This window comes from Lynx canadensis, chromosome A3 (assembly GCF_007474595.2).
Source record: "Lynx canadensis isolate LIC74 chromosome A3, mLynCan4.pri.v2, whole genome shotgun sequence".
In the NCBI taxonomy this organism is placed as follows: Eukaryota; Metazoa; Chordata; class Mammalia; order Carnivora; family Felidae; genus Lynx; species Lynx canadensis.
In genome coordinates, this window is record NC_044305.1 from 138,973,281 (window position 1) to 138,999,709 (window position 26,429).

The 26,429-nt window shown below is 55.8% G+C and overlaps 1 protein-coding gene, 1 long non-coding RNA gene and 1 pseudogene across 2 annotated transcripts in view; 1 reads left to right on the top strand and 2 right to left on the bottom strand.

The window, feature by feature from the left end:
- Positions 1–26,429, bottom strand: part of SNTG2 (syntrophin gamma 2) — a 125,126-nt gene that overhangs the window by 1,884 nt on the left and 96,813 nt on the right. Inside the window, 3 exon segments of the mRNA XM_030311738.1 lie at positions 13,812–13,922; positions 15,990–16,082; positions 25,733–25,933. Coding sequence (XP_030167598.1) covers positions 13,812–13,922; positions 15,990–16,082; positions 25,733–25,933 — 405 coding nt within the window.
- LOC115511169 lies at positions 8,830–9,797 on the bottom strand (annotated as a pseudogene).
- On the top strand, positions 21,717–22,330 carry LOC115511171. The gene is made up of 2 exons (XR_003967970.1): positions 21,717–21,999; positions 22,117–22,330. It is a non-coding gene; the product is annotated as an uncharacterized LOC115511171 (long non-coding RNA).

The following is a 26,429-nucleotide window of genomic DNA, read 5'->3' on the forward strand; positions in this document are numbered from 1 at the left end:
CCCGGAGGAGAGGAACTAACGAGTCTCTCGCTAGAAGGAACACGAGGTTCTTGCAAATCTCACACAAACCTAATACAATTTCTGCATTTACAAGTCATAATTACTGAGCTGCCTGAAGGGACATTTCAAAAGAAGAGCTGCCACGTCCACGCGATATGCCTCAAGGTCTTGGTTTAACATCTGCAAATTGGAAACTGCTTTTCAAGTTCCCAGAAGACTTGTCTGGAAGTGCACGGCGCCGAAACAAGGAGCCGGGCACCTCCAGCACGAAGGCCCGCGGAGGGCGACATCGATACCTTCTGGCCCCACGTGTCGAAGGCACACACAGAATCTCTGCTCACACCAGTAAATTCCACACAAAACCACAGTCGACGGAGTCAAAATCCAGGAACCAATTTAAAGCCTCCACTCTAGGTTTTCCAGATACCGAGTAAGCAGGCGCCCCGTGAACCTGCAGCCAGAGACCCAGCTACCTCCGGCTGGTGTCCTATCCACGTGCCACCAGCAAGGCTCTCCGGTGACACTCATCGACCTGAGCAGTCGTGTGTGGAGTTCTGACCTCATGCCCGCCAGGCAGTGAAGGCCCAGCGTGCACAGCCGCCACGGAAAGCCACCCACGGAGAGCCCCCGACGGAGGAGCCCCTCCCCCCCAGCCGCCAGGGAGAACCCTCCACAGAGAACCCCCCCCCCCCCACGGACAGCTCCCCACGGAGAGCCGCCCACACTGGGGGAGAAGTGGAAGCGTGACGGTATGCACAGAGCAGCGCCTCCCCGAGCTGTGTGACGGTGACAGGTGCTAAGGAGGTGCGGGTCACTGGGGGGGGGGGGTCGCCGTGCCCCCGAGTCCACCAGGTCGTGTCTCTTGGAGTGCCATGCTGCGTGCTTTGTCTCTCAGATCTGCTTGACTTGAGGACGGGGCATTGTGGAGGCCCACTCAGCTGAGCAGATGAAGGAAATGGGGTCTGTCCCCAACAGAGCATGTGCAGCCTTACAAGGAAGGAACTCCCACCTGCTTCAACAGGGATTAAGGACATGAGGTTGAGAGGAACGAGCCGGTCACAGAGAACACACCCTGTGTGATTCCCCTACACGAGGCGCCTGAAGTCACTGACACGGAGGGAGGACTGAGTGCTCGGTGAGGGCGCAGAAGGAAGGCCCTCCCCGGCGGCTGCAGCGCCCGTGACACTGTCCCGGCTGTGCGGACCCTCAAGCCGGTCCTTCAGGCACGTCTGTCCTCCTGCACCGTCGGTCACTCCCACTCACATCCTGCAGCACCGTCAGGTGCAAATCGTGTGCATCTTACAGACAAGATTGCTGAGGTCCCGAGAGCCAGGCCGCACGCGCCTGGGGATGGACTCGCCTGCACTCGGCCCGTCCGCCGGCCCCCAGCACCTCGCCCACGCCTTTCTTCGGGGCATGTTTGTCCCGATGACCTAGATCTTTAGAAACCGTTGTTAAATATCTCACGGTGGCCGAAATAATGATCTGGACTACGACTCACAGCTTATATAATCATCAACTTTTGAGTGTTTTAATACCTAGAACGTCTCCTTAACGAAGTAAAACTTCTTAGGGAGCCATGTGTGAATTCCAGATGTGAATCATGAGGTCGCCCGGAGCTGAGACAACTCTTCTTCCTCAGTCCTTGCTCCAGGCCTGCGGCATCGATCGCAAGAGTGACGCGTCCAATCAGTGTACAGATGTCAGAATCACCTGTGTGTCCCCAGTAAACCTCCTCCAGTAGAAATCACATCGCTATCCGTATTTCCATCTCGGTGCACAAATCAGTGGCATTTGTCAGAAAGTGTCTGAGGTGACGGACGTCCCTTCCAAAGCCCAGTGGCCAGCGTCAGGTGCCCTCTTTCCCTAATAGCCATCGGAGACCCTGTGCAAGGGGACAGTTGAACGTCCACCACCATCTAAGAGGACAGTTTCCACTCGGCCACAGCGATCCACACGCAGGTGGCACTTCCACGGGGGCCTCAGCCTGTCCCTTCCCCACGAAGGCAACACAGAGGCTATGGGGCTAGTGAGCAAAGCCACACGGGAACGGATGCCGGCAGAACACAAGGACGAACATCTGGGATAACAGATGCACCTTGTAATCGTCCTGAGATGCACACAGGTGGGACTGGAGATGAGACGGAGTCGTGAGGAACAGCCCGGCCCCAGAGCTTGGCAGGTGCGGAACCGCACACAGAGTGTGATGGGGAGACATTGCACCACACCCTCGGGACAGAGATCACCACCTGTGGGAAGGACGGGGTGGGGCACGAGCCCTGCTCCCAGGGGAGGGGCGACAGGGTGACAGGCCCGCCCGGCAGACAGGGACAGACACCACAGAGTCCTAGGTGAGGGGTCACCCGGCAGAGCGTGGGAAAACCAAGATCCCAAACATCCGAGGGGGGCAGGTTAGGTCTGGAAAGAGGGAGTCTCACGGAGGCCGTGATTCCCTGGGATGGCAGAGGACGGGGAGGGGACAGTCCAGCCCGTCCACCGTCGGGTCACACGGAGACCTGTTCAAAGTGCCCCCCTGACACACGCCCCCACCTTCCAACCCTGCTGGGAATCCCCGGGCCGACCGCTCCCGTTCTCTGTTGGGTCCCCCTCTTCCTCGAGGAAAGCGCTCCCCGTGACCTTTGCCGCGTCCTCTGTGACTCCCCTCCTGACACTGGAAGCCTGATTCTCTGGCTCATATCTGAAGCCACTTTTTCCTCTTCGGCAAACAGCAGAATGATAACTTCCTAAGTTTTATTTATGTGAAAGCTCGGCACTGTTACCTTGCCAGGACGTTGAGAACGTCTGAGTCTCCCAACAGCTCTGAGTGTGTCTGTCCCCCAGGGACACGTACTGGAAGGCCGAGCGTCTGCTCCGGGAAGGCTGTTTGCACGAGTGTGGTCTCGAGCCTGCAGCAAGTCCACAGGGGCTCACACGTGCCAAGGGGGGCTGCCAGGCTGTGAAGGGCACCTCCTTTTCTCTGCTGTTAGAAGTGTTTTATTTGGAAATTCCCGTGTTCTGACAAGGACACATACTCTCTTAGGCGTAAACAAAGTGAATTTCCCACAGAGCTGGTAAAGGTTTTCCCTGTGAAATTAATATAGAAAACTAAAATAGAAATAAGTGTATTAGATGGGGCGCCCGGGCGGCTCAGTGGGTTAAGCGTCTGACTTCGGCTCAGGTCATGATCTCACAGTTTGTGAGTCCGAGCCCCACCTCAGGCTCTGTGCTGACAGCTGGGAGCCCGGAGCCTGCTTTCATTCTGCGTGTGTCTCTCTCTCCGCCCCTCCCCTGCTCCCACTCTGTCTCTCGCTCGCTCACTCAAAAATAAACATTTAAAAAACTAAAAAAAATAAATACAGAAACCAAGAGGCCTCATCCTGGGCAGCCAGTGAGTCTGACCTTTGTCCCTTAATGGACCGGGGACAATTACAGAGGGGGACATGGGCCCAGGCTATGGGCTTGTGTCACTTGCCCACAGCACTTGGTGGGCTGGCCGGTTCTTGGGTCCTATTCTGTCATTCACAGGCTCAGGCTGGTTCTTTCTTTAACTCAGGATGTGCAGGCCCCGTGTTTAGACCACTGACCAGACACACGGTCAACTTGTGCTCACCGCTCCACACGGCCGGGTGTCCACACAGTGACGAACACGGAGGAGGCACCGTGGACGGAGGAGATGGTCTCTGAGGCGGGGCTGCCCGGGTCCTGGCTTTCATTCCACAACCAGTCGTCTGTGATCCTCAGCAAGTGCCCTGCCGGCGACCCCAGCACTGGCACCTGGGCCTCGGTGGGGATGCCCCTGTGCAGGTGCGCAGGTGAATAACGGCGCACGGCACCTGCTGTTATTATTGACACATGAAGGTTCACTAGGGAAGACCCAACAAGACAGCTCGGTGCACAGACGCTACGCGAAGTCTGTTTCTGTTCAGCTACAACAAGCACCCATCCACCCATTAAATTCTTTTTTCACTTTCCGAGAGAGATCATGAGTAGGGGTGAGAGAAGAGGGAGATGGAGAGAGAGAGAGAATCCCAAGCAGGCTCCACACTCAGCACAGAGCCCCACATGGGGCTCGAACCCACAAAGTGTGAGATCATGACCTGAGCTGAAATCAACAGACGCTCAACCGACTGAGCCCCCAGGCGCCCCGGCACCTTTTAAAGAAAGCCTGTGCTCCTTCTGGGTGGGCACCGTCCGTAGCCCAGCCCCGTGAGGGCGGCCAGGGCACCAACGTCCATGTGAACAGGCGGTGAGGGCCGGACAGTGTCCTCTGAAGGCTCAGAAGAGGGACGTGTCAGCCCAGGCCTGGGCCAGGCTGAATGACACCTGCACTGTTTGTGTTTCAGGCAGAACCGATGGGTGCAGCTCGTCCTTAAAAACCACATTTGTCCCACTTAAGTTACATTCCTGCTACCTGAGCTGGTGGCCTTCAGCGCACTGGCTTCTGTGTTCCGCGTCCTCACGCCCAGGCCCGGGCGGCCACACCGACCTTTGCCCTCAAGCCCCATCCCTGGCCCCCTGTTCCTGCACACGCTCCCTCTCATTCCTTCCTTTCCTGTTTCCAGAAGGGTCCGCCACCTGCTGGCACAGCTCTGTGCTTGGGGGCAGCGGCTATAGAACCCCTTTTTGCACCTTTACAGTTTCTGGTGGAGGTGATGCAGCCTCAGAAGTGAGTGAGCCTCCTATCACGACAGCAGCTCATCGACGCCTCGGCACAGACCCCTGGAGCAGGAAGGGGTGAACCCGATCCAGCTGGACGCTGTGTGGCCTTCGGCAGATCCCTGTCTGTGCAGAATTTCCTGACTTGCCCCACCTGCACGCCGGGTCTGCCTCCATCCACCCCCTGCCCTGCACACGGGAGGCCCTGAGACAAGGGACCAATGGAGAAGGTCCCCACGCAAGGCACGGCATCTGCCCTCTGCAGCAACGTCCCGTCTTCCCAAGGAGCGGGAGGGCCGTCACCAGGAGACAGCGCTGTCCTCTGTTGAGCGGGGGCGGGGACAGGAGGCTCCTGTTCTTGCAGGCGGTGGTGTGCTGATGTCCACCTTCCTGCGGGCCACAGTGCCCTGGCTCTCAGGGCCGCTTGGCGTGGGGTCCCCGCCACCGTCGTTGTCAGCAGCCGATGGCGGGGTGTCGCGGGAGCTGGGCTCCGGGGGCGCTGGCCTCTGCTCAGTGCCCGCACCACCTGTCACGGCCCAACCCTCTGGGTGTCACCAGTGTGCTCCTGTGCAGGACCCGCTGGTGGGGAAGCAGGACCTGTGAGAAGCCCATCCTCCAGCCCCAGAAACTCAGAGCAGCTCGGGCAGATCAAATTCCTGTCCCCGGGGACTGGCTCCTTTCGTGGGAGATGAACATGGAAAGTCTGAGTTTGAAGGCAAGTTGATTTCTTTCAGTTTATTTTTTACACCAAGGTCTTGCAAAGGAAGCGTCTGGAAATCCCAAAGGCAGCCGTGGGTTCCCATAAGGTGATGGGGCAGCCCCGTCAGCGGCTCACGGCACTGGTAACGCCACGGCTGTTAGAAATCCACTCAGACTCTTCGGGAGAGAGGAGCCACCAGGGGTCACTGAGCCCCTTCCAAGAAAGCCCGTGGGCTCCCGTGGTGTCGTCACTGTGGGTTGATGCAGCTCGCTGAGCAGGCCGGGTGCAGCTCTGTATTCGTGGCCTCCTCTTGTTCCCACCAGTTTAAAAATCAGAAACCAAAAATAACCTACTCCTCGCAATGTGCAGATTCTCTTACCTCTGGGACGTGAGCAGCCTGTGCTCGAGCGGAAGGCGGGCTGCCCGGAGGCCTCGAGCTGCCATCAGGACAGCACACAACCAGCTGTGAACCCCGGCACACGCTTGCAGGCTGAGTCAGGAACTGGAGCTGCCCAGGGAACCGCCACGCAGGAGCCTGCCCACGAGAACCTTCCCACGGGAGCTGCCACTCTGGAGCCACCATGAAGTGTGGACTTGGAAGCTTAACACTCGGTTGCTGGGCAACAAGAAAACGGACACACTGGATTCATCAAAATTGAAACCTTTTGGCATCAAAGGACATTTTCACGGGAGTACAAGGTGAAGACAGCCTACAGACGGGAGAGAACACCCGTAAGTCGTGTTTCTGATGTGGGGTTAACACCCAGCATGTGTGGAGACAGAACTCGCTCAGCTCAACCAGAGAGAGACACACGGCTCTCCTAAAAGATGGGAAAGGACTTGAACTGACATCTCCCCAGAGAAGGTGCACGAGTGGCCAACAACCTCAGAAACGATGCTGCACTCCACTAGGCATCAGGGACATTCACATAAAAACCAGAGGAGACCCCGCCTCACGCCCACGAGGGGGCTGGGATTTCACAAAACAGAAAATAACAGATGGGCGAGGGTGGGGAGGACACAGAGCTCTCGCGCGCTGGTGGGAAGTCAGCCCGGCGGCCCCCGGGACACGCCCAGAACCGCCGAGCACACGCTTGTGCACCAGCGCTCGCAGCAGCTGGAAGGCGGGACCAGCCATGTGTCTGTGGACAGGGGCTGAACACAACATGGTGTGTCCACACAACAGGACACTGCTCATCTGTCCCACGTGGATGGACCCTGCACACGTGCCACTAAGGGAAGGAGGCCAGACACGAAGCCACTTCTGCGTGGTGCTCGGGACACATCCACGCAGACAGAAGGTAGACTCGGGGTGGGGGGTGAGGGATGGGGACCCTCCCCTCCCGTGTTTACTGGAAACAGGGCTTCCGTGGGGCATCATGGGAAGTGCTGGGGACAGGTGGAGGGGACGGCCGTGCACACGTTTCATTCTATCGTATAGAAGCTGAGTGACGTGAGCTTCACATTAAGCACCCCGGGCCTCAGTTTCCCCATGTCCACAGCCATGATGACATCCTCCCTCCACAGAGAAAGTGGCAGAGAGAACGCCCACTCTCTCAAGTCTCCTCGAAAAGATCATGTACAAGGAGCGCCTGGCTGGCTCAGTAGGGGGGAGCATGTGACTTTGATCTTGTGGTTGTGAGTTCAAGCCCCACGTTGGGTATAGAGATTGATTACTTTGAAAAAAAGGACGTGCACATCAGCAAAGCTTCCAGAAACCGCTAACTGCAGGGAGCATTCGTTAATGGACAGCCAGATGCTTGTGTGGGTGACAACCCACAGATGGAACCAGGCTTCCCAATGCCAGGAACCCAGGTCCGGTGTTGTTACGGCCATTGGAATGGCACCTACAGTTATGTAACCTCTCGAAGGAAAGGGCCGTCACCATGGCGCAGCCATAATCAAGAAGAGGGAGTCTAATGGGACAGAAAGTTCTTAGGAAACAGTAACTCTGTGACGCTGGCACCCTCCGCCATGGGCTTGGGAGCACGAGCCGTGCAGCACTGTGCGTTACATAGTTGTCCGTCCCTAGTCCCGACTATCTCATTCACCCCAGGTCCCGACATTAACGGAGATCTGTGCTCCAGCAAGAGGCCCGTGGACATGGCTGGCGCTGGACCCAGGTCTTCCGGATGGAGTCTACAGGGAGGCTACCGCTTCCCTGGAGGGGGAGCTGACGACCACGGGGTCAGACTGAGGCCAGCGGACGAGAAGCCGGGGTGGCTTCATGGGGGTCAGGCCGGGGCCGGTCTTAAGTCTGGACACAGCGGGACCGTGGCTGGCACACCCTACTCGCCCCATGTGGGGGAGCGAGCGTTTCGCGGATCGTGGAGGTGCCCTGGTGGCTGTGGGCCAGCTGGCTGCGCTCCACGGGCAGGTTCGCCACAGCCTTTCTTCTGGAAATGGGAGTGCGATGACGTCCCAGCTGGAAGCATGGCAGGTGAGCTGGAGAGTCCCGTGCTCCTCACTGGGCTGCCGCAGCCACAAGCTGGGGCGCCAGGAGCCTTCCAGGAGCAGGCGTCCAACACTGTGCTGGGGGTCCCGTGATGCCCCCAGACCTACCGCCCTCACGGAGCCCCCCCCACAGCTGGGCTCGCAGGGGCGGAGTGCCAGCGGCACATGACCGCCGTCTCTGCCCTGGTGACGTCCTCTCCACAGCGCTGGGCCTGAGGGATGGGGCACGGCTCCCTGCACCGCTCAGAGATTCGGTTCAACTGCATCTTCCGTCAGTGTGAACACTAGCTCCGGACACGTGGCCCCCAACGGGCTCAAAACCAAGACAAGGACGTCACCTGGACCCCTGAAGGCTACTTCATTTTTTTCTTTTTTCTCTTTGAAATTTAAAGAAAAAATTTATTGAAGATCTGAAAAACAATTCCTAAAAGATTGCCTTTTCCAGAATACTGTAGCTACACAACGCATTGCGTCTATCATGTTAACACGTGCATTAGACACAAATACAAAACCATGAAACAGGCCACCATTCTTCAACAATCGGAGCAAAGGGACGATGCCTAAGGAACAGCATGGACGGCCTGCAGGATGGGCTCTTTAAGCACCACAAAAAAAGGAGCACAGACAGATGAGCATGTTCAGGTATATACACTGAATTGAACCTCTGGCACTAGGAGTCAGAGCAGTTTGTCGTACGGCATTAACACGTATTATAAAATTGCATGGTGTCAAAGGGATAGAACCAGCAGCATTCGAAAGCAGCTTTGTTGTCTAGGCAATGAAACACTACAGTATGTCTCTCATTGTCCATCACTGAATACGTTGGTAGTGACTTTGAAATGAAAAAAAAAAGGAAAAAAGGGGCTATAACCCCTTTTATTTTCTCTGTTTAGGATCAAACAGAAAGCAGACACCAATTCTCTTGTACACTAACGTTTGCAAAGAACATCATTTGTATAAGAGGAGGACTGAACAAAGATGTGTTTACAGAAAGCCAAACAGAGTGTCAGCGTCTCGCCTCACACAGCCTTCCGATGGTACTCGGGGCGGGGGGTGGGGGGCGACTTCATAATCGCTAGCACTAAACAAGGTTGCAGAATTCTTTGCCAGCTACTTTAGGAAATCATGAAGAGAATTCAGCAACAATGCGAGACTCTTGTCATCCAGAGGCATATAGGCCAACACGGCTGCGGTTCGCACAAACCACCTCGGTGGACGCGGTGCCCTGTGCACCTGGGACGTGGGCGCGTCCGGGTGGCCCGCGAGCATCTCCGCGTACTGCGGCCTCTCAAATTTGTAGAGCAGCTGAGTCCCCAGCATCACATTGAGGTACTCCTTTATCCCGGCCACCACCTCGTTCACAGCGGACTCCTTATTATCTGTGTTTCCTCGAGGTTTCTTGTAATTTGCATAATCGTCTGGAATGGAATCCACGTTCTTCTTGGCAGGAAGATAAAAGCTGTTTTTGCCGGGGAATTAAGTCCCAACCGTCCACAAGCCGTGGTTTCAGTTCTTCGGGAATCTTTACTTTCACTTCAACTCTGTTCATGGATGTTTCCTCATTCTCAACCGAGTGGTAGGATCCGCTCGGGCCCTTTTCTTGCGAGGAGGCTGAGGTGTCTCCATTTCCAGGTGTTCTCTGTTTGTTCTTTTTGGTTTTCACTTGACCGCTTTTCTGCCGCAGGCCGGCCGTCTTCTTCCCCGGGGCAGTGCCTCTCGTCTCCCCTCTGCACACCACTCCTGTTCCCGCTGTTTCTGCCGACTGGAGTCCACGTGTTTGAGTGCTCCGCTTTCTGGACCCGTTCGTCCCAGTTTTTATTCCAACCATCGTAACGTATAAAGCATGTCGCTTGTCTGTCCTTTATGGCGACCTTCGTGCACTTTGCCTCACGGAGAAGAGGCCCGTGAGAGCACAGCACTCGCTCGCCCTCCTGGAATTTGGGCTCCTGTTTTGGCGCCGCTTGTAAGCGGTTCGCCCCCGCCTCCCCCTTCTCCCACCGCCTACTCTCTACCCCACCCAGCTCCGCGTCGGACGCACCATCAGGCACCACCAGCTCCACATCCCGGGCCCGACCTGCCAGCGCCCGCTGACCTCACGCGCAGCCGAAGGCAACTTCATTTCTGGGATGAGCCACTCAGCAGGCCGAGGGGGCAGCAAAGGGGTTGGGGGGGGGGGGAGATTGGGAGAGAGAGGGGGAGTAGGGAAGGGAGGAGACAGGGACTTAGGGGGAGAGAGGGTGCAGGGGAAACAGGGAGGGACAAAGGAAGAGAGGGGGAGGTTGGGAGAGCGAGGGGGCGTGGGGGGAAGAGAGACAGAGAGCGGGTGAGCCTGCTGTCGCTCGAGCGTCCCCGTCCCTGAGAACAGGTTGTGGAAGACAAGAGCACAGACATTCTGGAAGGGGCTGCGGGCACATGTACCTCGGCTTGGCTCAGGCGCCTCCTGCTCACGCCATCACGTGGAACACCCCGTGGCCCGTCCACGTGCCTCCCTCCCTCCGTTGTCCGCTCTCCACTCCACCGGGTCAGCTGTATGGACGACAAATGCCGTGGCACCAACACTCTTGGCCACGGAGCTCAGCAGCCACGCTTCAGCTTCAGAAACGCAACCTCCTTTACTCGCTCTCAGACGCCTCAAGTAGACCTGCGTCCATGTCCGCCCTCGTCTTTCCTTCTGGGGCATGTTTGGCCCACGCCCTGAGGCCGGGGAGGAGGCGTCACCACAGGCCTCCTCCCGAGGACGCACCTACCGTCCGTGGAGCCGCGCCCTGCCTTCCGCGGCCAGAGGCCCGGGTCCATGTGTGCGGACAGGTGGCTCGGGCTCCCGAGTCTTTTACTTTAGGGATAATTCGAGCACCTTCCTCGTTGGAAACTGGTAACAGTTTCTGTGAGTGTCTCTGGAGGCTCCGTCAATACCGATTTGCTCCTTCTTCGTGAACTTACTAATTGAGAACACGATTAAATGCCGGTTAAAAAGCTCACGTCCAGCTGCTTCTGGCGGCTCAGCCGAGAAGCAGATGTGGAATCACAGAGACGCGCCAGGCGCACTGGCGGCCACCAGGGCGAGGTCGGGACGAAGGAACCAGGGTGGGGGGGGGCACTGTGTCCCCTGTGGCACGCTCCTGACTTGGGCCTAACCCGCAGCCCATTCGCGGAACGCGGCCTCGGAGCCGACAGGAGACGAGTTCCTTCACCTCGGCTTTTCCGGGAGAAGGAGGCAGGAAGAGGACAGGCAAACCTTGTCGTCAGAAAGAGGTGCGATGCCAGCTTTGGAGCCGCGGGAGCATCATGGAGTCCGGCACCTGCGCGCAGGGGTGCAGAGTGCTCGCTGTGCCCGCAACCCTGCGCCCCTCCGGTTCTCACGGCGTGCTGGCTGGGGCACCGCCCCAGCCAAAGGGTCCAGAGACATTTTCAATGACTAATAAGGGAAAACTCATTCCTTGGTTATCACTCCCTTAACCAGAAAATTCGGTTAAGACGAACATAATTTTCTGGGAGGCAATTACCCGTTCCTGACTTGTAAGAAAAGGCACACAGTGCTCACACCCAGTATCTGCAAAAGCAAAAATAAATAAATAAATTCTCCATTCAGAGGTCAGTCCCCAGGGCTCTTTGTTTAAACACAGCCTTGACCCTAAGAACTCTCCTGAGATCCAGATTCCCCGTCCGGTCTTTCCAACCTTTTCTGTGTCTCACGGCCTGTAATACACGTGGAGTGTCGGCTCAAAGGGGGTTTGTCGACAACTGCTGTGCCCCCGTCCCGCTATGGGAGGCCCTCTGCTCCGCTCCGCTCTCACTCGGTCGTCACCTGCACGGACCGCACACGGCCCTGCCAGGGCCCCAAGCAACGTGCCCATGGGCTCCCTATGTCACCTGCCCTCGTCTCTGCCCTGCTGCCCCGGAGGGAGGCTCGGGGAGGCCGTCAGCAGCTTCGGGGTCTGCGAAGGGGCAGGTCAGGTGGAGATGTGCTCAGTTGGGTTTGCTGGGACTTTTCTATGTGTCTCCCTCTCATCTCTGAGTGCAGGTGGGTTTTCAGATTTCCAACTGTATTGTTATCATGAAGGCAGCCCTGCAAACCGTCCAAGCTCCCAGCCTTTCAGAGCGTGTGTCCGCCCCTGTGACCCACCACCTCCTAGGTCTCTCTGTCCTCGTGGGAGGAAAATGAAACGTGTCCAGCCTGTACACATGCCGCCAAGATACTGAGATGAACGCCTGCCCCAAAGTCATGTGCCACATCTCACACTGTCTGGTTCAGATTTCCCAGCTCCTCCCATCATTAACACAGACGACCAAAAGTTCACTAAACGTTAACGCATGAGAACAGATGCGTTTTGATCTGTTGAGAGCTGGCATCCGCCAAAAGCATACTCTGACATCACGTATGCGGTTGGGTGTTACGAAGGCACGAGCCCACGTCAGCAGGTACTCCAGCAGACGCTGCTAGAACACCCACCGTGTGAAATCCCGCTGCAGACTGGCTTCCCAAGGCATCGCCCACACTCCCACGGAACGCGCTGGGTTAGGAGGTTTGCGGGATTTAAGCAGGAAATGTTGCTCGTTCCTCCCCTGCCCCCCAAAGGCCAATATATCAGTCATCCAGAAGGAGTGGTAACGTGACCCATGGTCAACATATCAGTGCAGATAAAATGCCAGACACAAACGTAAAATTATCTCAAGTCCCCCCGCTCTCGGGATCCCTTCTCTGCTGGTGGCTAGAGTCCCCCGGATTCCACACCCCTCCATCGCAGCCACCTCCTGTGTCTGTCCTAGATCGGCTGTCCCCTCCACTGCCCTGTCACACACTTCATGACCCACGCGCCTAGACAGCATTTACATTCAGGCTGTGATTTTATCACTCCCCGAAAATAAAAATGTCAACAGATTCTGACAATTTCAGTTGTACTTAAAAAGTAGACACAGATGGGGCGCCTGGGTGGCTCAGTCGGTCAAGCGGCCGACTTCGGCTCAGGTCATGATCTCGTGGTCCGTGAGCTCGAGCCCCGCATCGGGCTCTGTGCTGACAGCTCAGAGCCTGGAGCCTCTTTCAGATTCTGTGTCTCCCTCTCTCTGACCCTCCCCTGTTCATGCTCTGTCTCTCCCTGTCTCAAAAATAAATAAAACGTTAAAAAAAAATTAAAAAAAAAAGTAGACACAGAACATTATTTCATTAAACTCAACAAAAAGATGTTAGAAACTGACTTTTGGATTTAGCTGTGTCCCGTGTGGTGCGTCCTAATTTCATCAGAAAACCAGGCAAACTGTTGGATCTGTTTCCAAACAACATGTGCTCGTGGGTCCCATATTTTTGTTTTTTTCTTCCTTTTTCTATAGCGCATCAGACTGACACTTTGGTTTGTCTCTAGTTCCATTAAAACTGGGTGACAACACGTGTACGTTAAACATGGAAAAACCCATCCTTTGTGGACAGTAAGCTGACCGCTCAGCATGATGAGTCTGGAGGTTGTGTCCAAGCACCTGTTAATTGAGTGCAGTCTGGTCATCATCTGAATTGTGCGTAATGCTGTTTGTAAAGCTCTTCCTTCCAATTTGGCCGCTCCTATTTGTTTGTTTGTTTATTGTTATTTGAGAGAGAGCATGAGCAGGGGAGAGGGGAGGAGGGAGAGAATGTTAAGCAGCTCTCATGCTCAATGCAGAGCCTGAGTCGGGGCTCGATCCCACGACCCTGGGATCATGACCTGAGCAGAAATCAAGAGTCAGGTGCCCAACCGTCGAAGCCACCCAGGCGCCCCTCATGTATTTTCAAATATTGATTCCCTACTGACATTTATAAGGAGCTTCTAATTTTCAGTAGGATGAATTCACATGGTTCAGGGCTCACAACCCCAAGACAGAAGAAGTGTCTCTGAGAGAGACCACGGGCTGTAGTGATGTCCTGGCCATCTGGGCTTGGAGGCAGTGGCACGTGGGACTGACGTGTTCATCCTCTGACCTCTGAGGTTTCACGTGGCACGTGGCCGGTGGCAGCACAAACAAGGTTCCCTACCTTCACCTCTATTTGTTTGCTGTCTGGATGCTGGAACAGTAGCTTTACGCGAGCGTTTCCGTCATCCGAAGATCCCTTAAGCTGAGAAAATTTAAATCTCCAGAGCACATTCTGAAAAAGAATGAAATTAATCAGTTTTTTAGAAACGGGAGCTCATTTACTTAATTCATACTTAGTCATACGTTAAATACTCTATGTATATAGAGGCAGACATTTGCTTAATTTTCTTATCGGCCCTGAGCATGTGATAACTTACCAGAATCCGCCTTCCCATCCTTCAGTCTGTGCACACGGACCGCCTCTGTCCGTGCACTGGGCTCCAGGCGTCCACGGCCACACTCCCCACCCGCCACCCCGACTTTCTCCTTCCTGCACTCTGGCGGCCAGCATCTTATGGTCAATGCTCCTTTCTCTGCCCATAAGACTTAAAAATCCACTCAGAGGCCACTTGTTGCTACAGAGCATGAGACACGGTCCGGAGCACAGATGGTGAAAACCTTCGATCCCGTGGACGTGTTCCCACCTGGGGCTATGTGCAAATCACTCCCCATTCGTTTCTCTGGAACCAACAAGAAGAAGGTGGATGGTCACCTGTTACTACTGTTTGCTAAGGTTCTCCAGACATGAGATGTGCTTTGTAAGTTCTTGTTGTTTAATAGAAAAAAAGCCTGCAGCTAATAAAGACCCTGTGCCTGGCTCCTCTGACCGATGGACAGACAGACGGATGGCGAGCTCAAGGGCCCCTACCGGGGGGGGCCGTCCCCCAAGATGACACTCCCACACGCAGCCAGAGAAGGGTACGCGGGGCCTCGACGGGGCAGAGGGAGGACTCGAAACTGCTCTTCAGGTGAGAGCTGCGAAGTCTCGGCTCCGATCTCCTGGAACCCAGGATTTCGTGGAGCATGAGGCCAGAAAGATGAGTTCACAGCGGGGCTGACGGCTCCTCCTTGCTGCAGGCCAGCTGCTAAGTGGCTCATAGCAAGGACACGAGCACGGAGGTCACGCAGACCTGGCTGAAGGCCGAGCAGCGGCACCTGTACCACGGAGCCTGTCCACGGAGGTCTGTCCACAGAGCTCTGTGCACAGAGCCTGTCCACAGAGATCTGTGCACGGAGCCTGTCCACGGAGATCTGTCCACAGAGCTCTGTGCACAGAGCCTGTCCACGGAGGTCTGTGCACGGCCTCGCTGTGGCCTTGACGTTGGATGGAGCACACGGAATCCTTTTTGCATTCAGTGCTCCTGCAAATGGAGACTGCTGCTGTTCTAAGCACCAGGACCCCTGTTGTCAAAGCTCCACCCAGCCTCCCGTGCTCCTGCGAGGAGGGCGACAGTGAGGTTCCGGCCGGGAGCCCCCCACTTAGATCACAGCTCCCGCTCTGCACCCCTGACTGTTGTCAGCCATCCTGGGCATCGCGGGCCTTTACAGCATCTGTGACCTCTGCCCACTAGAGGCTGGCGGAAACTCCCCTTCAAGTCATGACAATAAGAGACGCCCCCAGACATCTCCAGACGTCCTTGAGCACAAGCCCACCCCCGTGGGAGCTGCGAGGGGCTCCTGAAGGGGCTGCAGGGATTACTTCGTAGATGAGAGTATTCAAAGGTTTTAGAGCGCAGGTCTGGAAACACACCCTCGAGAACGTTCTGGAGATGAGGTGTCCCTGGCTCAGGGCCGACCCACTGCAGGCCACAGGCCAGGCACAGACAGTGCTGGTCCGGCTGGTGCTCTCCCAGCCCTGCGCTCTGAACGAGCAGCTTGGACTTTAAAAGACTGTAAATGCTGTGTCACGAAATAATTGGCTAAGGTGACGACTCAGGCCTGTCAGAGGTGCTGGTGGAAACAGCTGCTCAGGACGCGGGTTTACATCCAGGATGAGGGGAACCAGCCACAGCTGTGCATCTGGGGAACCAGCACCCGATGAGCCCACCAGTAACAGGGGCCATACTCGCACCAGGATGTTCTGGTTTTACTCCAGGCGGTAGTTAATGTTCCCTCGGTGCGGGGGGGGGGGGGGGGTCTTTCCCTGGAGCAGGACCCAGGAAACCCAGCCCTGATGGCGCGGGTGCTGTTGCGGGCACCGTGTAGCCAGGGCTCCCGTGAGGGCACAACCCCGACGCCCGTGCCTCTGACCGTAACAGCGCGTCGCCCCGGCCCCCGGCAGCGCCTGCTGACCCCTTACCTTCGTCTTGCTGTCAGAGCAGGTGAATCCCAGCGCGAAATCCACCGTGAAACACAGCATTTCTCCTTGCCAGCTGCACGTGTATGTTTTGGACTAGAAAAGAGCATTAGTTTCAAGAAAACAGTCTTTAGCAATGGAGTTTAACATCAGTCCGCGAGTCGCAAAACCCCCGCGATCAGAAACGACTGTTGTAAAAGTGCCAACGATCTGCACAGGCGGTGCCTTCTGCTCCTCGTCTACAGGCAAACATGTCCACGTGCGTAGGACTCCACGTCATACCTGCCTTCCGCAGCGGGTTCTCAGGAGCGCTGTGCTCCGGGAAGCCCCGACTGCAGCTCAAGCCACGAACCCCCACGGCCATCGGCGCAGCCCACGCCGGCACCCGCCAAGTTACTCTGCCCGGCGGGGAGGTGGCACTGGCCGGGCGCTCTCGGCACCCACCGCCCCAGCACGGGGCAGCAACCTGACCCTCGGTGAGGGACAGGCCCAGCTGGACGGAAAGTGCTCCCGGACACTAGACGTGGGCTCCACACACCCTTCCCGCCAGCCCAAGCGCACCCACCAGCAGCACGAAGTGGTCACTGGCACATTTCTGGGTTTGAACACACACGGACAACCATCACATATGCGACGCTTGCGTAACTCAGCAGTAAGCCTGATTGAAATCACATGCTAGTATCAGGATAATGGTCATCAGACCTTTCTGGAAAGTTTGTAAATGTATCAAATGAGTTTAATTGTGAGGTCACTGGTGAATACAGTACAGAGATTATCCAACCAAACGAGTAACACTTTAAGAGTAAAGCTCGATTTGAACATGAATTCAGAGGAGGCCTGAAGATGGTGTGGTCCCACCTGACTGCCCTGACGCTCTGTCTGGCGAGGGGAGCGAAGACACCTGAAGAGAGGCCAGTCCCCTCCAGGTCACTTGTGGAGATGTTGCGCATTTAGGGACAATCAACATAAGCTACACAATTAGGTTGACCGTTTCAACCTAAATCTGACCAAAACCATAGCAGGTAAACTGAAATTCCAATAAGCTTCCTGCACACGACGGAAACAATCTGAAACCTAATTGTGCAATTAAACTGGTGCTTCTGGTAACGAACCAGTAACTACCTTTTAATGACCCCATAAATCTATCTCACCTAAGTGCTACTTAACATTCGCTCGGTTTTCTCTCGCGTCCTCTGGGCTTATTTTCTTCAGGAGACATAAATCCTATCTGTCCTACTCCACGTGGTGTCACAAAACTCTCACTGATGTGTTTCATTTTGAATACCGCAAGCTTGAGATTTCTTAAAAATGTATCTGGAAGATTGATTTAAGCATTTAAGGAAATTACGTGGTGCATATTTCAACGTCAAGTGCTTTACAAACATCAATTAATTACACGTCACGGCACCATTCCAGGACACGAAATAGCAATCACGTCGGAAAGAAAATCAGTAAGAAGTTAAGTGACTTACTCAAGGTTACTTCTCAGTCTCCTACAAATTCAAAAAATATTAAAAGGGCAGAAAATCTCTCTCAGGTGAGTGCACACGCACACTGGTGAGGACTGGTGAAAACGCCTCTGTAACTTCACGCTACCTGTGACACCCAGAAAACCTACGTCACAGCTGCCCGTCCAGCGAGAAGGGACGTTTGGGACTGGCCGGGCCCGGCCACCCCGTGGAGGAAGGCACCTTTCTGGGCCTCAGTTTCCCCGGATGAAAACATCTAAGGAAGTATGTGGCACGTGGGGGACGCCCCACCGGCAGAGTGAATACAAGAACAGAGACGTGGTTGCAGGAAACCGCAAGCCACACCCAGACACTTGGGAACAACCGAACAGCCCACACGAGACTTCCTGTGCCTCATTTATGTGAAGAGTCCTAAATCCCTCCCTGGACTCGTTTGCTCTTGCTTTGGACAAAACCCTAACGCGACCTGGACTTGTTCCGGGGCCACGGCGCACTGGAAGAGGCAGCCGGCCCGCGGGTCCTGCGCGCAGGTCTATGCGGACCAGACGCAGCAGCAACACGGAAGCCACGAAGCTCTGGGGACGGAGGGACCGACGGCCCTAATGCGAGCGGCTCAAGCAGGTGGGCCCTGTGGGCCGGGGACGATGTGCCTCCGGACGCACCCCAGGTGAGGCAGGCGGACGCCTGAGTGTTGTGCCCAGCTGCCAGAACCTGAGGTCATTTGAATGTTCTGACGAACTGGGCGGAGAGGACATTTCGGAATTTACCCGCCAAAAAGCAATTCCGGATTTGGCTGGAACTAAAGGGACATCTGAGTATCTAAAAAATGTGCTGGTTAATGACATTCGATAAGTGAAATCATGATTTTGATAAAATCACCTGTAAATTAAATTCGTGTCGCCAAGTGTCAGAGGGTGTTACTAATTGGAAACCACTTCACCCCCTTCCGAACGGGTCGGCCTGGAAGGGGCCCCTCGTGCGGCCAGTGCTGTCGGGCCCCACCTGCTCCCAGCTGGCCTGGGGCTGCGCCCGCTTCTCCGAGGACAGCTCCTACCCGGGCCCTCCCCACCGCGCGGCCCTGACCGCCACACAAACGCCTGCCATCGCGGAGCTGTCCACAGCCACCTTTCCTTCTTTTCCCGGAAAGGCTGGCTCGCCGCGGAGCCTGGAGTGCAAGGGGCTCGCAGACGGGGAGACCCACGTCCCATCCACGTGGCACAGGTGACAGTGTAAACGGGAAACCTAGAAAGCTTTTAGAGGAAGACACGGGACGGAACCGCCCTGACCTGGAACGAAACCCGGAGATCTTAGAAACGACACCAAGGACAAGCCAGGAAAGAAGAAATCTTGAATCGGACCTCATCAGAACGAGAACTCTGCTCTGCGACCCACAGGAAACGTACTCTTCTCTCGTCAGGCGGAGTGCCTCCCACGTTGCTGGGTGTGCCCGACATTCGTGGACAGCCCTGACATCCCACGTATCTAACAGTCCCACGTCGATGCACAGGCGGGTTGTTTGAGGATTTGGACAGCAGCTGCCACCAAGGCTTCTGCGCACAACAAAGCAAGGAGCGGGATGTCTCCGTCTTAGGGTGGCTGTGCGTTTAATGCAGGGACTGGCCAGACTGGTCACGTCACTTTACATCACCGCCAGCCACGTGCCAGACTTCCCATCCCTCCACGTCCTCACCTACGTGTGGTATCCGTCCTTGGGCGTTTAAATTTCAGTCCTGCTAACAGGTGTGCAAGTTGCACTCTCCTCCTAACGACTCTGAACGTATTCTCACGTGATGGTTTCCGGTCTGCACATCTTCTCTCATGGACTGTGTACTCAAATGCTTTGACCAAATTTTGTTGGTTTGGTTGTTTCCCTCATTATTGAGCTTCGAGATCTCTTTATAGATTATGGCTGCAAGCCCTTTGTGAGATCTACGCCTTGCAAGTATTTCCTCCCACATTTTGGCACCTTTTCCATGTTTCCTGGCACTTGTCTTTCAAATAATACCGGTTTTTATTTTGACGAAGTCCAAATTATCATTGTTTTCCTTTTATGTGGATTGTGGTTTTGGTTTTATATCTGAGAAACATTTGTATCACTAAGGGTCAGAAAGATTTTACCTACTATTTTCTTCTAGAAGTTTTATAGTTTTGCGTTTATACTTCTGTCTATGACCCATTTTTTTAAAATATGAAATTTATTGTCAAATTGGTTTCCATACAACACCCAATGCTCATCCCAACAGGTGCCCTCCTCGATGCCCACCCCCACCCTCCCCTCCTTCCCACCCCCCATCAACCCTCAGTTTATTCTCAGTTTTTAAGAGTCTCTTATAGTTTGCCTCCCTCCCCAACTTTTTTTCCCCTTCTCCTCCCCCATTGACCCATTTTTTAAAATGTTTGTTTATTTTTGACAGAGAGAGACAGAGCCTGAGTAGGGGAGGGGCAGAGAGCGACACACACACAGAATCCGAAGCAGGCTCCAGGCTCCGAGCTGTCAGCACAGAGCCCGACGCGGGGCTCGAACTCACGGACCGCGAGATCATGACCTGAGCCGAAGTCGGACGCTCAACCGAGTGAGCCACCCAGGCGCCCCTGTCTATGACCCATTTTGAGTCTATGTTCATAGATGGTGTGGGGTATGGATTAAAGTCCATTTTTTTGCATAAATACCCAATTGTTCCAGCAGAACTTGTCCGAGACTTCCATCCTCCCCTGAAGGGCCGTTCCGTGCCAGAGAACACGGTCTATGTCTGTGTAGTCTACTTCTGGATTCTGGATTCTGCCGGTCTTCGTGGCAACCGCACACGGTCGCGACGGCCCCAGCTTCTCCAGCTTTGGGATCAGGCACTGTTGGCCCCTGGGTTTTGCTGTTCCTTTTCCAGTTACCTAAGACATCTTCTGTCCCTCCATTCCCAACATGAAGTTTAGAATCATCTTGTCAGAGTCCACATACGAGGCTGCTGGGACGGCACCTGGAATCTCATCGACGGATCGGCGGCAGGGTCACTGACCTTTTAGCATCTTTGTGACTTCTGGGCCGTGCACGAGTCTAGGTCTCCACTTACGTGAGTTTCCTCCAACTTCTCTCTGAGCCACGCTTTGCAGTTTTGTTACAAGTCTTTTATGTGTTTCAGATTTGTCCACATTATTTCATATTTTTGATGCTGTTACAAGTATTTTTTGTTGTCTGCTCTTTATATCAGGAAACAAAATGGATGTTTATATATTGACCTTGGATCTTGCAACTTTTTCTTGTAGCTGAACTCCCTTCTCTTGCAGATTCCGCCTGAGTTTCTGGTAGGAATGTCATGAAATCTGTGGGTAAAGACAGTTTTACTCTTTCCCTTCCAACCTGGTGTCTCTTATTCGTCTTTCTGGCTGAGGCCCTGGCTACTGCCTTCGGTAAATATCAATACAAGTGATGACAGCGGACAGCTTTGCCTATGCTCAGTCTTCGGGGACACAGCCTCTGGCCACTAAGCAGGATGTTACCTGTGGGCACTTCTGTGCCTTTCTAGCAGGTTAAGGAAAGTTTCTTCCATTTCTAGTTTGCTGAGTTTGTTAGATCAGATACGAAGTTGGATTTTGTCAAATATTTTCCTGGGTCTGTTGAAATGATGATAGGATTTTTCCCTTTCAAATTGTTAGCCTGATAGATTAATTTGATTGATTTTAGACATAAAACCAATGGTATTTTCCTAGGATAATTTTTTCTTAACTTGACATATTCGTCCTGTTATAGAAGAAGTTACTGGATTTTATTAGGTAAATCTGTGTTTAGAGTATTTATCTACACTCATAAAGGACAATGGTCCATAGCTGTGTTTACTTTGCACGACCTTGTCCAACACCGGCCATGGGGTGATGCTGGGCTCGTGGGAGCTTGAAAGCATTGCCTCCTACTTCCAATTTTCTGGGTTAGTTTGTGTGATTAGTTTTTCCTTTTGTTAACGTTTAGTACAACTCATCGACTCCATTTGGGACTGGAATTTCCTTCGTGGGAAGGGACTTAGCAAAAACTCCACTTTTAAACCACAAATGGTATCATTTGGGTAACTCGTCTCCCCTTGAGGGAGGCTTGGTGGTTTGTGTCTTACAAGGACTGTGTCCATTCTGAGTTGTCAGATTTGTGTTAATTTTTAGAAATTATTTATGTAATGTTCCCTGTGTCTTTAAATATCTGGGTAGTGACATTTGGTCCCTCATTCTTAATGCTTTTCCTTTTCATCAGTCTGGCAAGACTTTCATTAATTTTTTGATCTTATAGAATCAAATTTCAGTTTCACTGATTTTCTGGTTTTTTTGGTTTTCTGTCTAGTTCACTGATTTCTACTCTGACTTATATTTCTTTGCTTACTTTGGGTCAGACTGCCTGTTGTTTGTTTCCAGTTCCTTAGAAGAAGTTCGTTCTCTGGCTTCAGCGGCTGCTCGAGGCCACAGGACGTCGGACCATAGAGTGACCCATGCTGCCCTGAGGTCGTCCCGGGCTCCAGCCACGTCTCCCGTCAAGACAGACAGGAGAACAAGTGTGTGTGCACATGCGTGTGAGTGCAAGAATGACGTCTGGAGATTCTTTTCCAGCAAAAAAGGACAAATCATCGGCCGGGTGACGTTCAGCTAACAAGCGGCAAAAGTTAACTCGGTCGTTTTTTGTCTGGTAGAGTCGGAAGACGCCTCTGTCTGGCGGGATGAACCACCTGAGGGCCGGTTTAGGAGGCTGCTATACCCCCCTCCCTGAGCAGGTTTTCCGTCTACCCAGCAGGGGCGTCTGGCAGCACCCGCGTTACCGCGTCTGCGTTCGGTGGGTTTCCCGAGGGCTCTGTGGACTGTGCCAACAACCCCGACTTCCCTCATTAATAAAGGAACTAAATGACATCTTTGGGCACGTGTTCACCTTACGTTTCCTCGAGAGTCATGACCTCAGCTTTACACGGTCTCCGTTTACTGGAGCCGGACAGGCTGCAGGTGCGGAGGCTGGTGGGAGGGGCACCCGCTCTCGAGGGTTCGCAGAGTGCGGACGCCGGCCACACGCCCCGTCTGAGCATCGTCCTGGCCCAACAAGCAGCACACTTACCTGTTGTGGAACCAAATCTGTGAACGGAAAGCACCCCCCGCTGCTCCGGCAGGTGTCCCACGACCCCACGACCAGCAGGGGAGACGGTCTAAGCAGACACGGGGACCTCAAAGCTCAGCCGGTGGGGCCGGCAAGCCCTGGTTTGTCTGTAGGACGGCGAGGGTCTCGGTGCCTCGTCCTGTGAGCTCAGAAGCAGCCCACCCGATGCAGATACTCAGACCACAGGCTGCTGCGAGGACACAGATCCTGTTTCGTTTTTCTTAAATTCCAACAGGATGTGGCTGGTATAGTTAAAATTTAGGTACACTGATGTGGACAAAACGCACAGCACTTCGCACGTCACCCAGCACCACGCGCACCCGATGCTGAGATAGGAGCAAACGTTGTTTGAAGAGTGGACGGCGGGACTGTGGACCACGGCGGGACCACGGCACGGGGACAGGACAGTGGGACAGTCGCGGCGGGACCCCGGCCTGCAGGCGACACGGCATGTACAGCCAGAGGACTTCCGTCCTGAGGGCACCGTGCCTGAGGGCACCTGTGGAGGTCTGTGACACAGGTGTCACTCGAAACGACTTTAGTTAAACGTGTTGAGCTGGAGACGGGCAGGGGTTGTAAACACCTGCTGGCACACCCCCGATTTGGAGGATTTCTCTGTGGGGTGCTGACCCCGCTGAGGTGCCCTGAGACGCTGCTGTGAGGAAACGGGCCACCAGTTCAAGTCCAGAACTTTCTTCCTGACGTCCTTATGGGGAAGCAGGGATGCGGTGACAGCCGGGGGGATGAAGCTCGCAGCCTGCCGCACACGGGAGGAGAACACGTCACAAACGTGTAAACCTTCTCGGGGTTTGAAGGCGGGGCCTCGGGAGGGGCGGAGTCCAAGCCAGGAACAGGAGAGACGCTGAATCAGGCAGAAACGGACGGGGCTGCGGAGGGGCCACTGAGCCCTTCCGAACGTGAGTCTTCTCATCCGTGAAAGAAAGAACACAGAAAACGGGTCGCGTCTCAGATTTACTTTAAAAGATTAACACAGGGTACAAACTGCACACGGCCTGGCACGGGGGCACGTTAAGATTAGCATAATTCCCAGGGGTGCCTGGGTGGCTCAGTCGGGTAAGCGTCTGACTTCCGCTCAGGTCACGATCTTGCGGTTTGTGGGTTCTAGCCCCGCGTCGGGCTCTGGGCTGACAGCTCGGAGCCTGGAGCTGCTTCGGATTCTGTGTCTCCCCCTCTCTCTGCCCCTCCCCTGCTCGCGCTCTGTCTCTCTCTCTCAAAAACAAATAAACATTAAAAAAAACTTAAAAACAAATTAGTGTAATTCCCAGAGTGGCTCTCGTGTGCACACTATAATCGTTAATTTGCAGAGGAAGTGAAGGAGTTTAGGGAAATATTTTGCCCAAGTTCACGGAGGGAGAAACTGGCCACACATTCCAGAGCACGTCTGCCGTCCTTCCCGCCTCCGAGTCCAGAAAACTGAGAAATCGGGACAGAGTCCCCGGCACTGGATGCCACACCAGGGGGCAGGAATCGCGAAGGATCCTGCTTCGGAAAGTGGGCGTGACGATTCAGACTGGGGAGGTCTTGGGGGAACTTCCTGTCCTGTACACGGAGACCCCACCACAAAAGCCGACCCCTCATCCAGTGGATGGTCACCGGACGGTCACCGTCGCGGCCACGCTCGTCCTCGCCTGCCCACGAAAGACCCCCGCCATCTCAATCCTGGATTGTGGAGAGACTCCCCGGAACCCGCCGGCACGCTGCCCTCCCGTCCTGATCCGGACCCGGCGTCCTCCCTTCCACCCGCTGCCCCGCCAGCCCGTCTCTGGCTCTCCCCTCTCCCTACTTGCCCAAATACCGAGGACTCTGCAAGGGGAGCCGCCACCCCCTCCGGAGGGACTTCCCGACCATGCAAGCACGGGTGTCCCGTCCCCACTCTGGACCCAGGGGAGAAAGTCTGTTCTTTAAGGAGAGGCACCGTAGTCCACCCAGGGCGGTTCGGACCCTCGATGTGTTCCGACCGGCAGGGGCGAGACCGGCCTGCAGCCTCCGTGGCCACGGGGCATCAGGGTGCGTCTCCTGGGGTGCCCGTCCGCGACGCCTCCTTCCCCCACACACTGGGATGTCCCCCTGCCTGCAGCACACCTGGGGACCCTGGACACCAGCCGCCCGGCACACGCGGTGACGCAGAATGCCGTCTTCTTCCCACTTTCTGGGGCTGCAAGTGTGGTCACGATGCGTGTCCCTCAAGCTCCCATTTCTCCGCTGTCTGTGTTCAGGGCTCAGGGCTGTGAACAGTCGCCGGATGGGCCAACGAGTCCCCGCGACAGGGGAGTCGGTGTTCAGTGCCTCAGGACCCTTGCATCACCTGCCTGCCGGGGTCACGGAGCCGCGCCTCTGGCACGTGGCCGCTGGGCGCAACGGAACTACATCCGGGGGCCGCCCAGCCAGAGAGGGGGGCCCGGGGGAAGCCGTGACGTGTGTTTCTAGGAACATCTGAGTGTGGCATCGCCATGCAGGCTGGCAGGTCGCGGTGACGCCCAGTCAGGGACCCCCAGGCCCGAGCAGCTGCTGGAGAGTCAAAGCCACGCGGGGCCTTCCGTTGAGAACGCGCGCTCCCAGAGGAGGCGTGATCTCCCCCGCACCAGGGCCGACGACTCGGGCTGGAGGTGGCCGCACGGTTGGCGGGAAGTCCCCTCCCTGACGTCACCGCGAGGGGTCCCACCGTCAACGACGCCGGGGGTCACGACCCCCGCCTGCTCACGCATTTGACGGACGCACGTTTCTGTACCCTGCCGACAAGGGCAGCAGCTCAGTCGTGTGGACCGCGTCACATTCTCCCTCGGGTCCTGACGGCGGGAGCGAGGCCACCGGGTGCCTCGTCCGTGACAAACGCCCGGGGGACTTCACCGCAAATGAGCCGCCTGCGCCGTCTGCTGGGAACAGCCTGTGGGCAGCGTGGCTCGTCAGGGGCGCGGACGTGCCCCCCGCCCCCTCTGTGCAAAGCCCGTGGCTCTCAGCCAACGTGAAACGCGCCCCCTCGCGCTCGCCCGTGGTGACCCGTCACCTGCCACGGACGCTGACCTGGTGGCTCAGGTCAGAACGCTCAGCTTTCCAAGATTCGTCTTCTTCTGGAACAGCGGCGCACCTGACGGCGAGGTCGCGCCCCACCCGAGTTCTCCCGCGGGGGGGTGGGAGGCGCTCACCCTGCTTCTCCGGACTTCCTTGAAAGTGGCCCTCTGGAAAGACCTCTCCCAGGCGGCCAGCTCGCTCCCCAGGTCCACGCTGAAGACGCGACTCCGGCCGTGGCCGACCAGGACGCTGAAGCTGAACGGCCGCTGGGGCGCGAAGCCGGGAGGACCCGGGTGACAGTCTTCGTGGAGCCAGCCGTCGTCCGCCTGCCAGAGCTGGAAAACAGAATGCGTCAGGGCGTTAGTGCGGGAGGGGGTCCCGGCCGAGGGCCGAGGCCCCACGGCCACCAGATGGGGACACGGAGCCGCCGTGGACCCGGCCACACGGGGAGCCCCGTTCAGGGCAGGGCCGTCCTCCCACGTGGCAGCGGTGGAAACGAGCCCGAAACAGATTTAGCTAAATCCCACCCAAAGCAGCGTCCGCTTCAGCGTCTCACTGGAAGGTCAGGTCACGGGACCCGGGTGCCCCGGTCTGGCACGAACACGGCCCTAACCAGGCCCCTCGCCGCCGGGTCGCGGGGCATCACCGGCTCTTCTGTCCTGGGCAAAAGGACCCCTGCTCAGAATCCCCCCCCCTCCCCCGAGGCACCGCAGGACCCCCAGCCGTCCAAGGCGTTCTTGTATCATCCCAGGGTCCTGGCCACACAGAACCAATGTCCGGAAACGTCCCGAGAGCAAAGGTTAAGGCAGAGGAGCCCTGGATGCCGTGGGC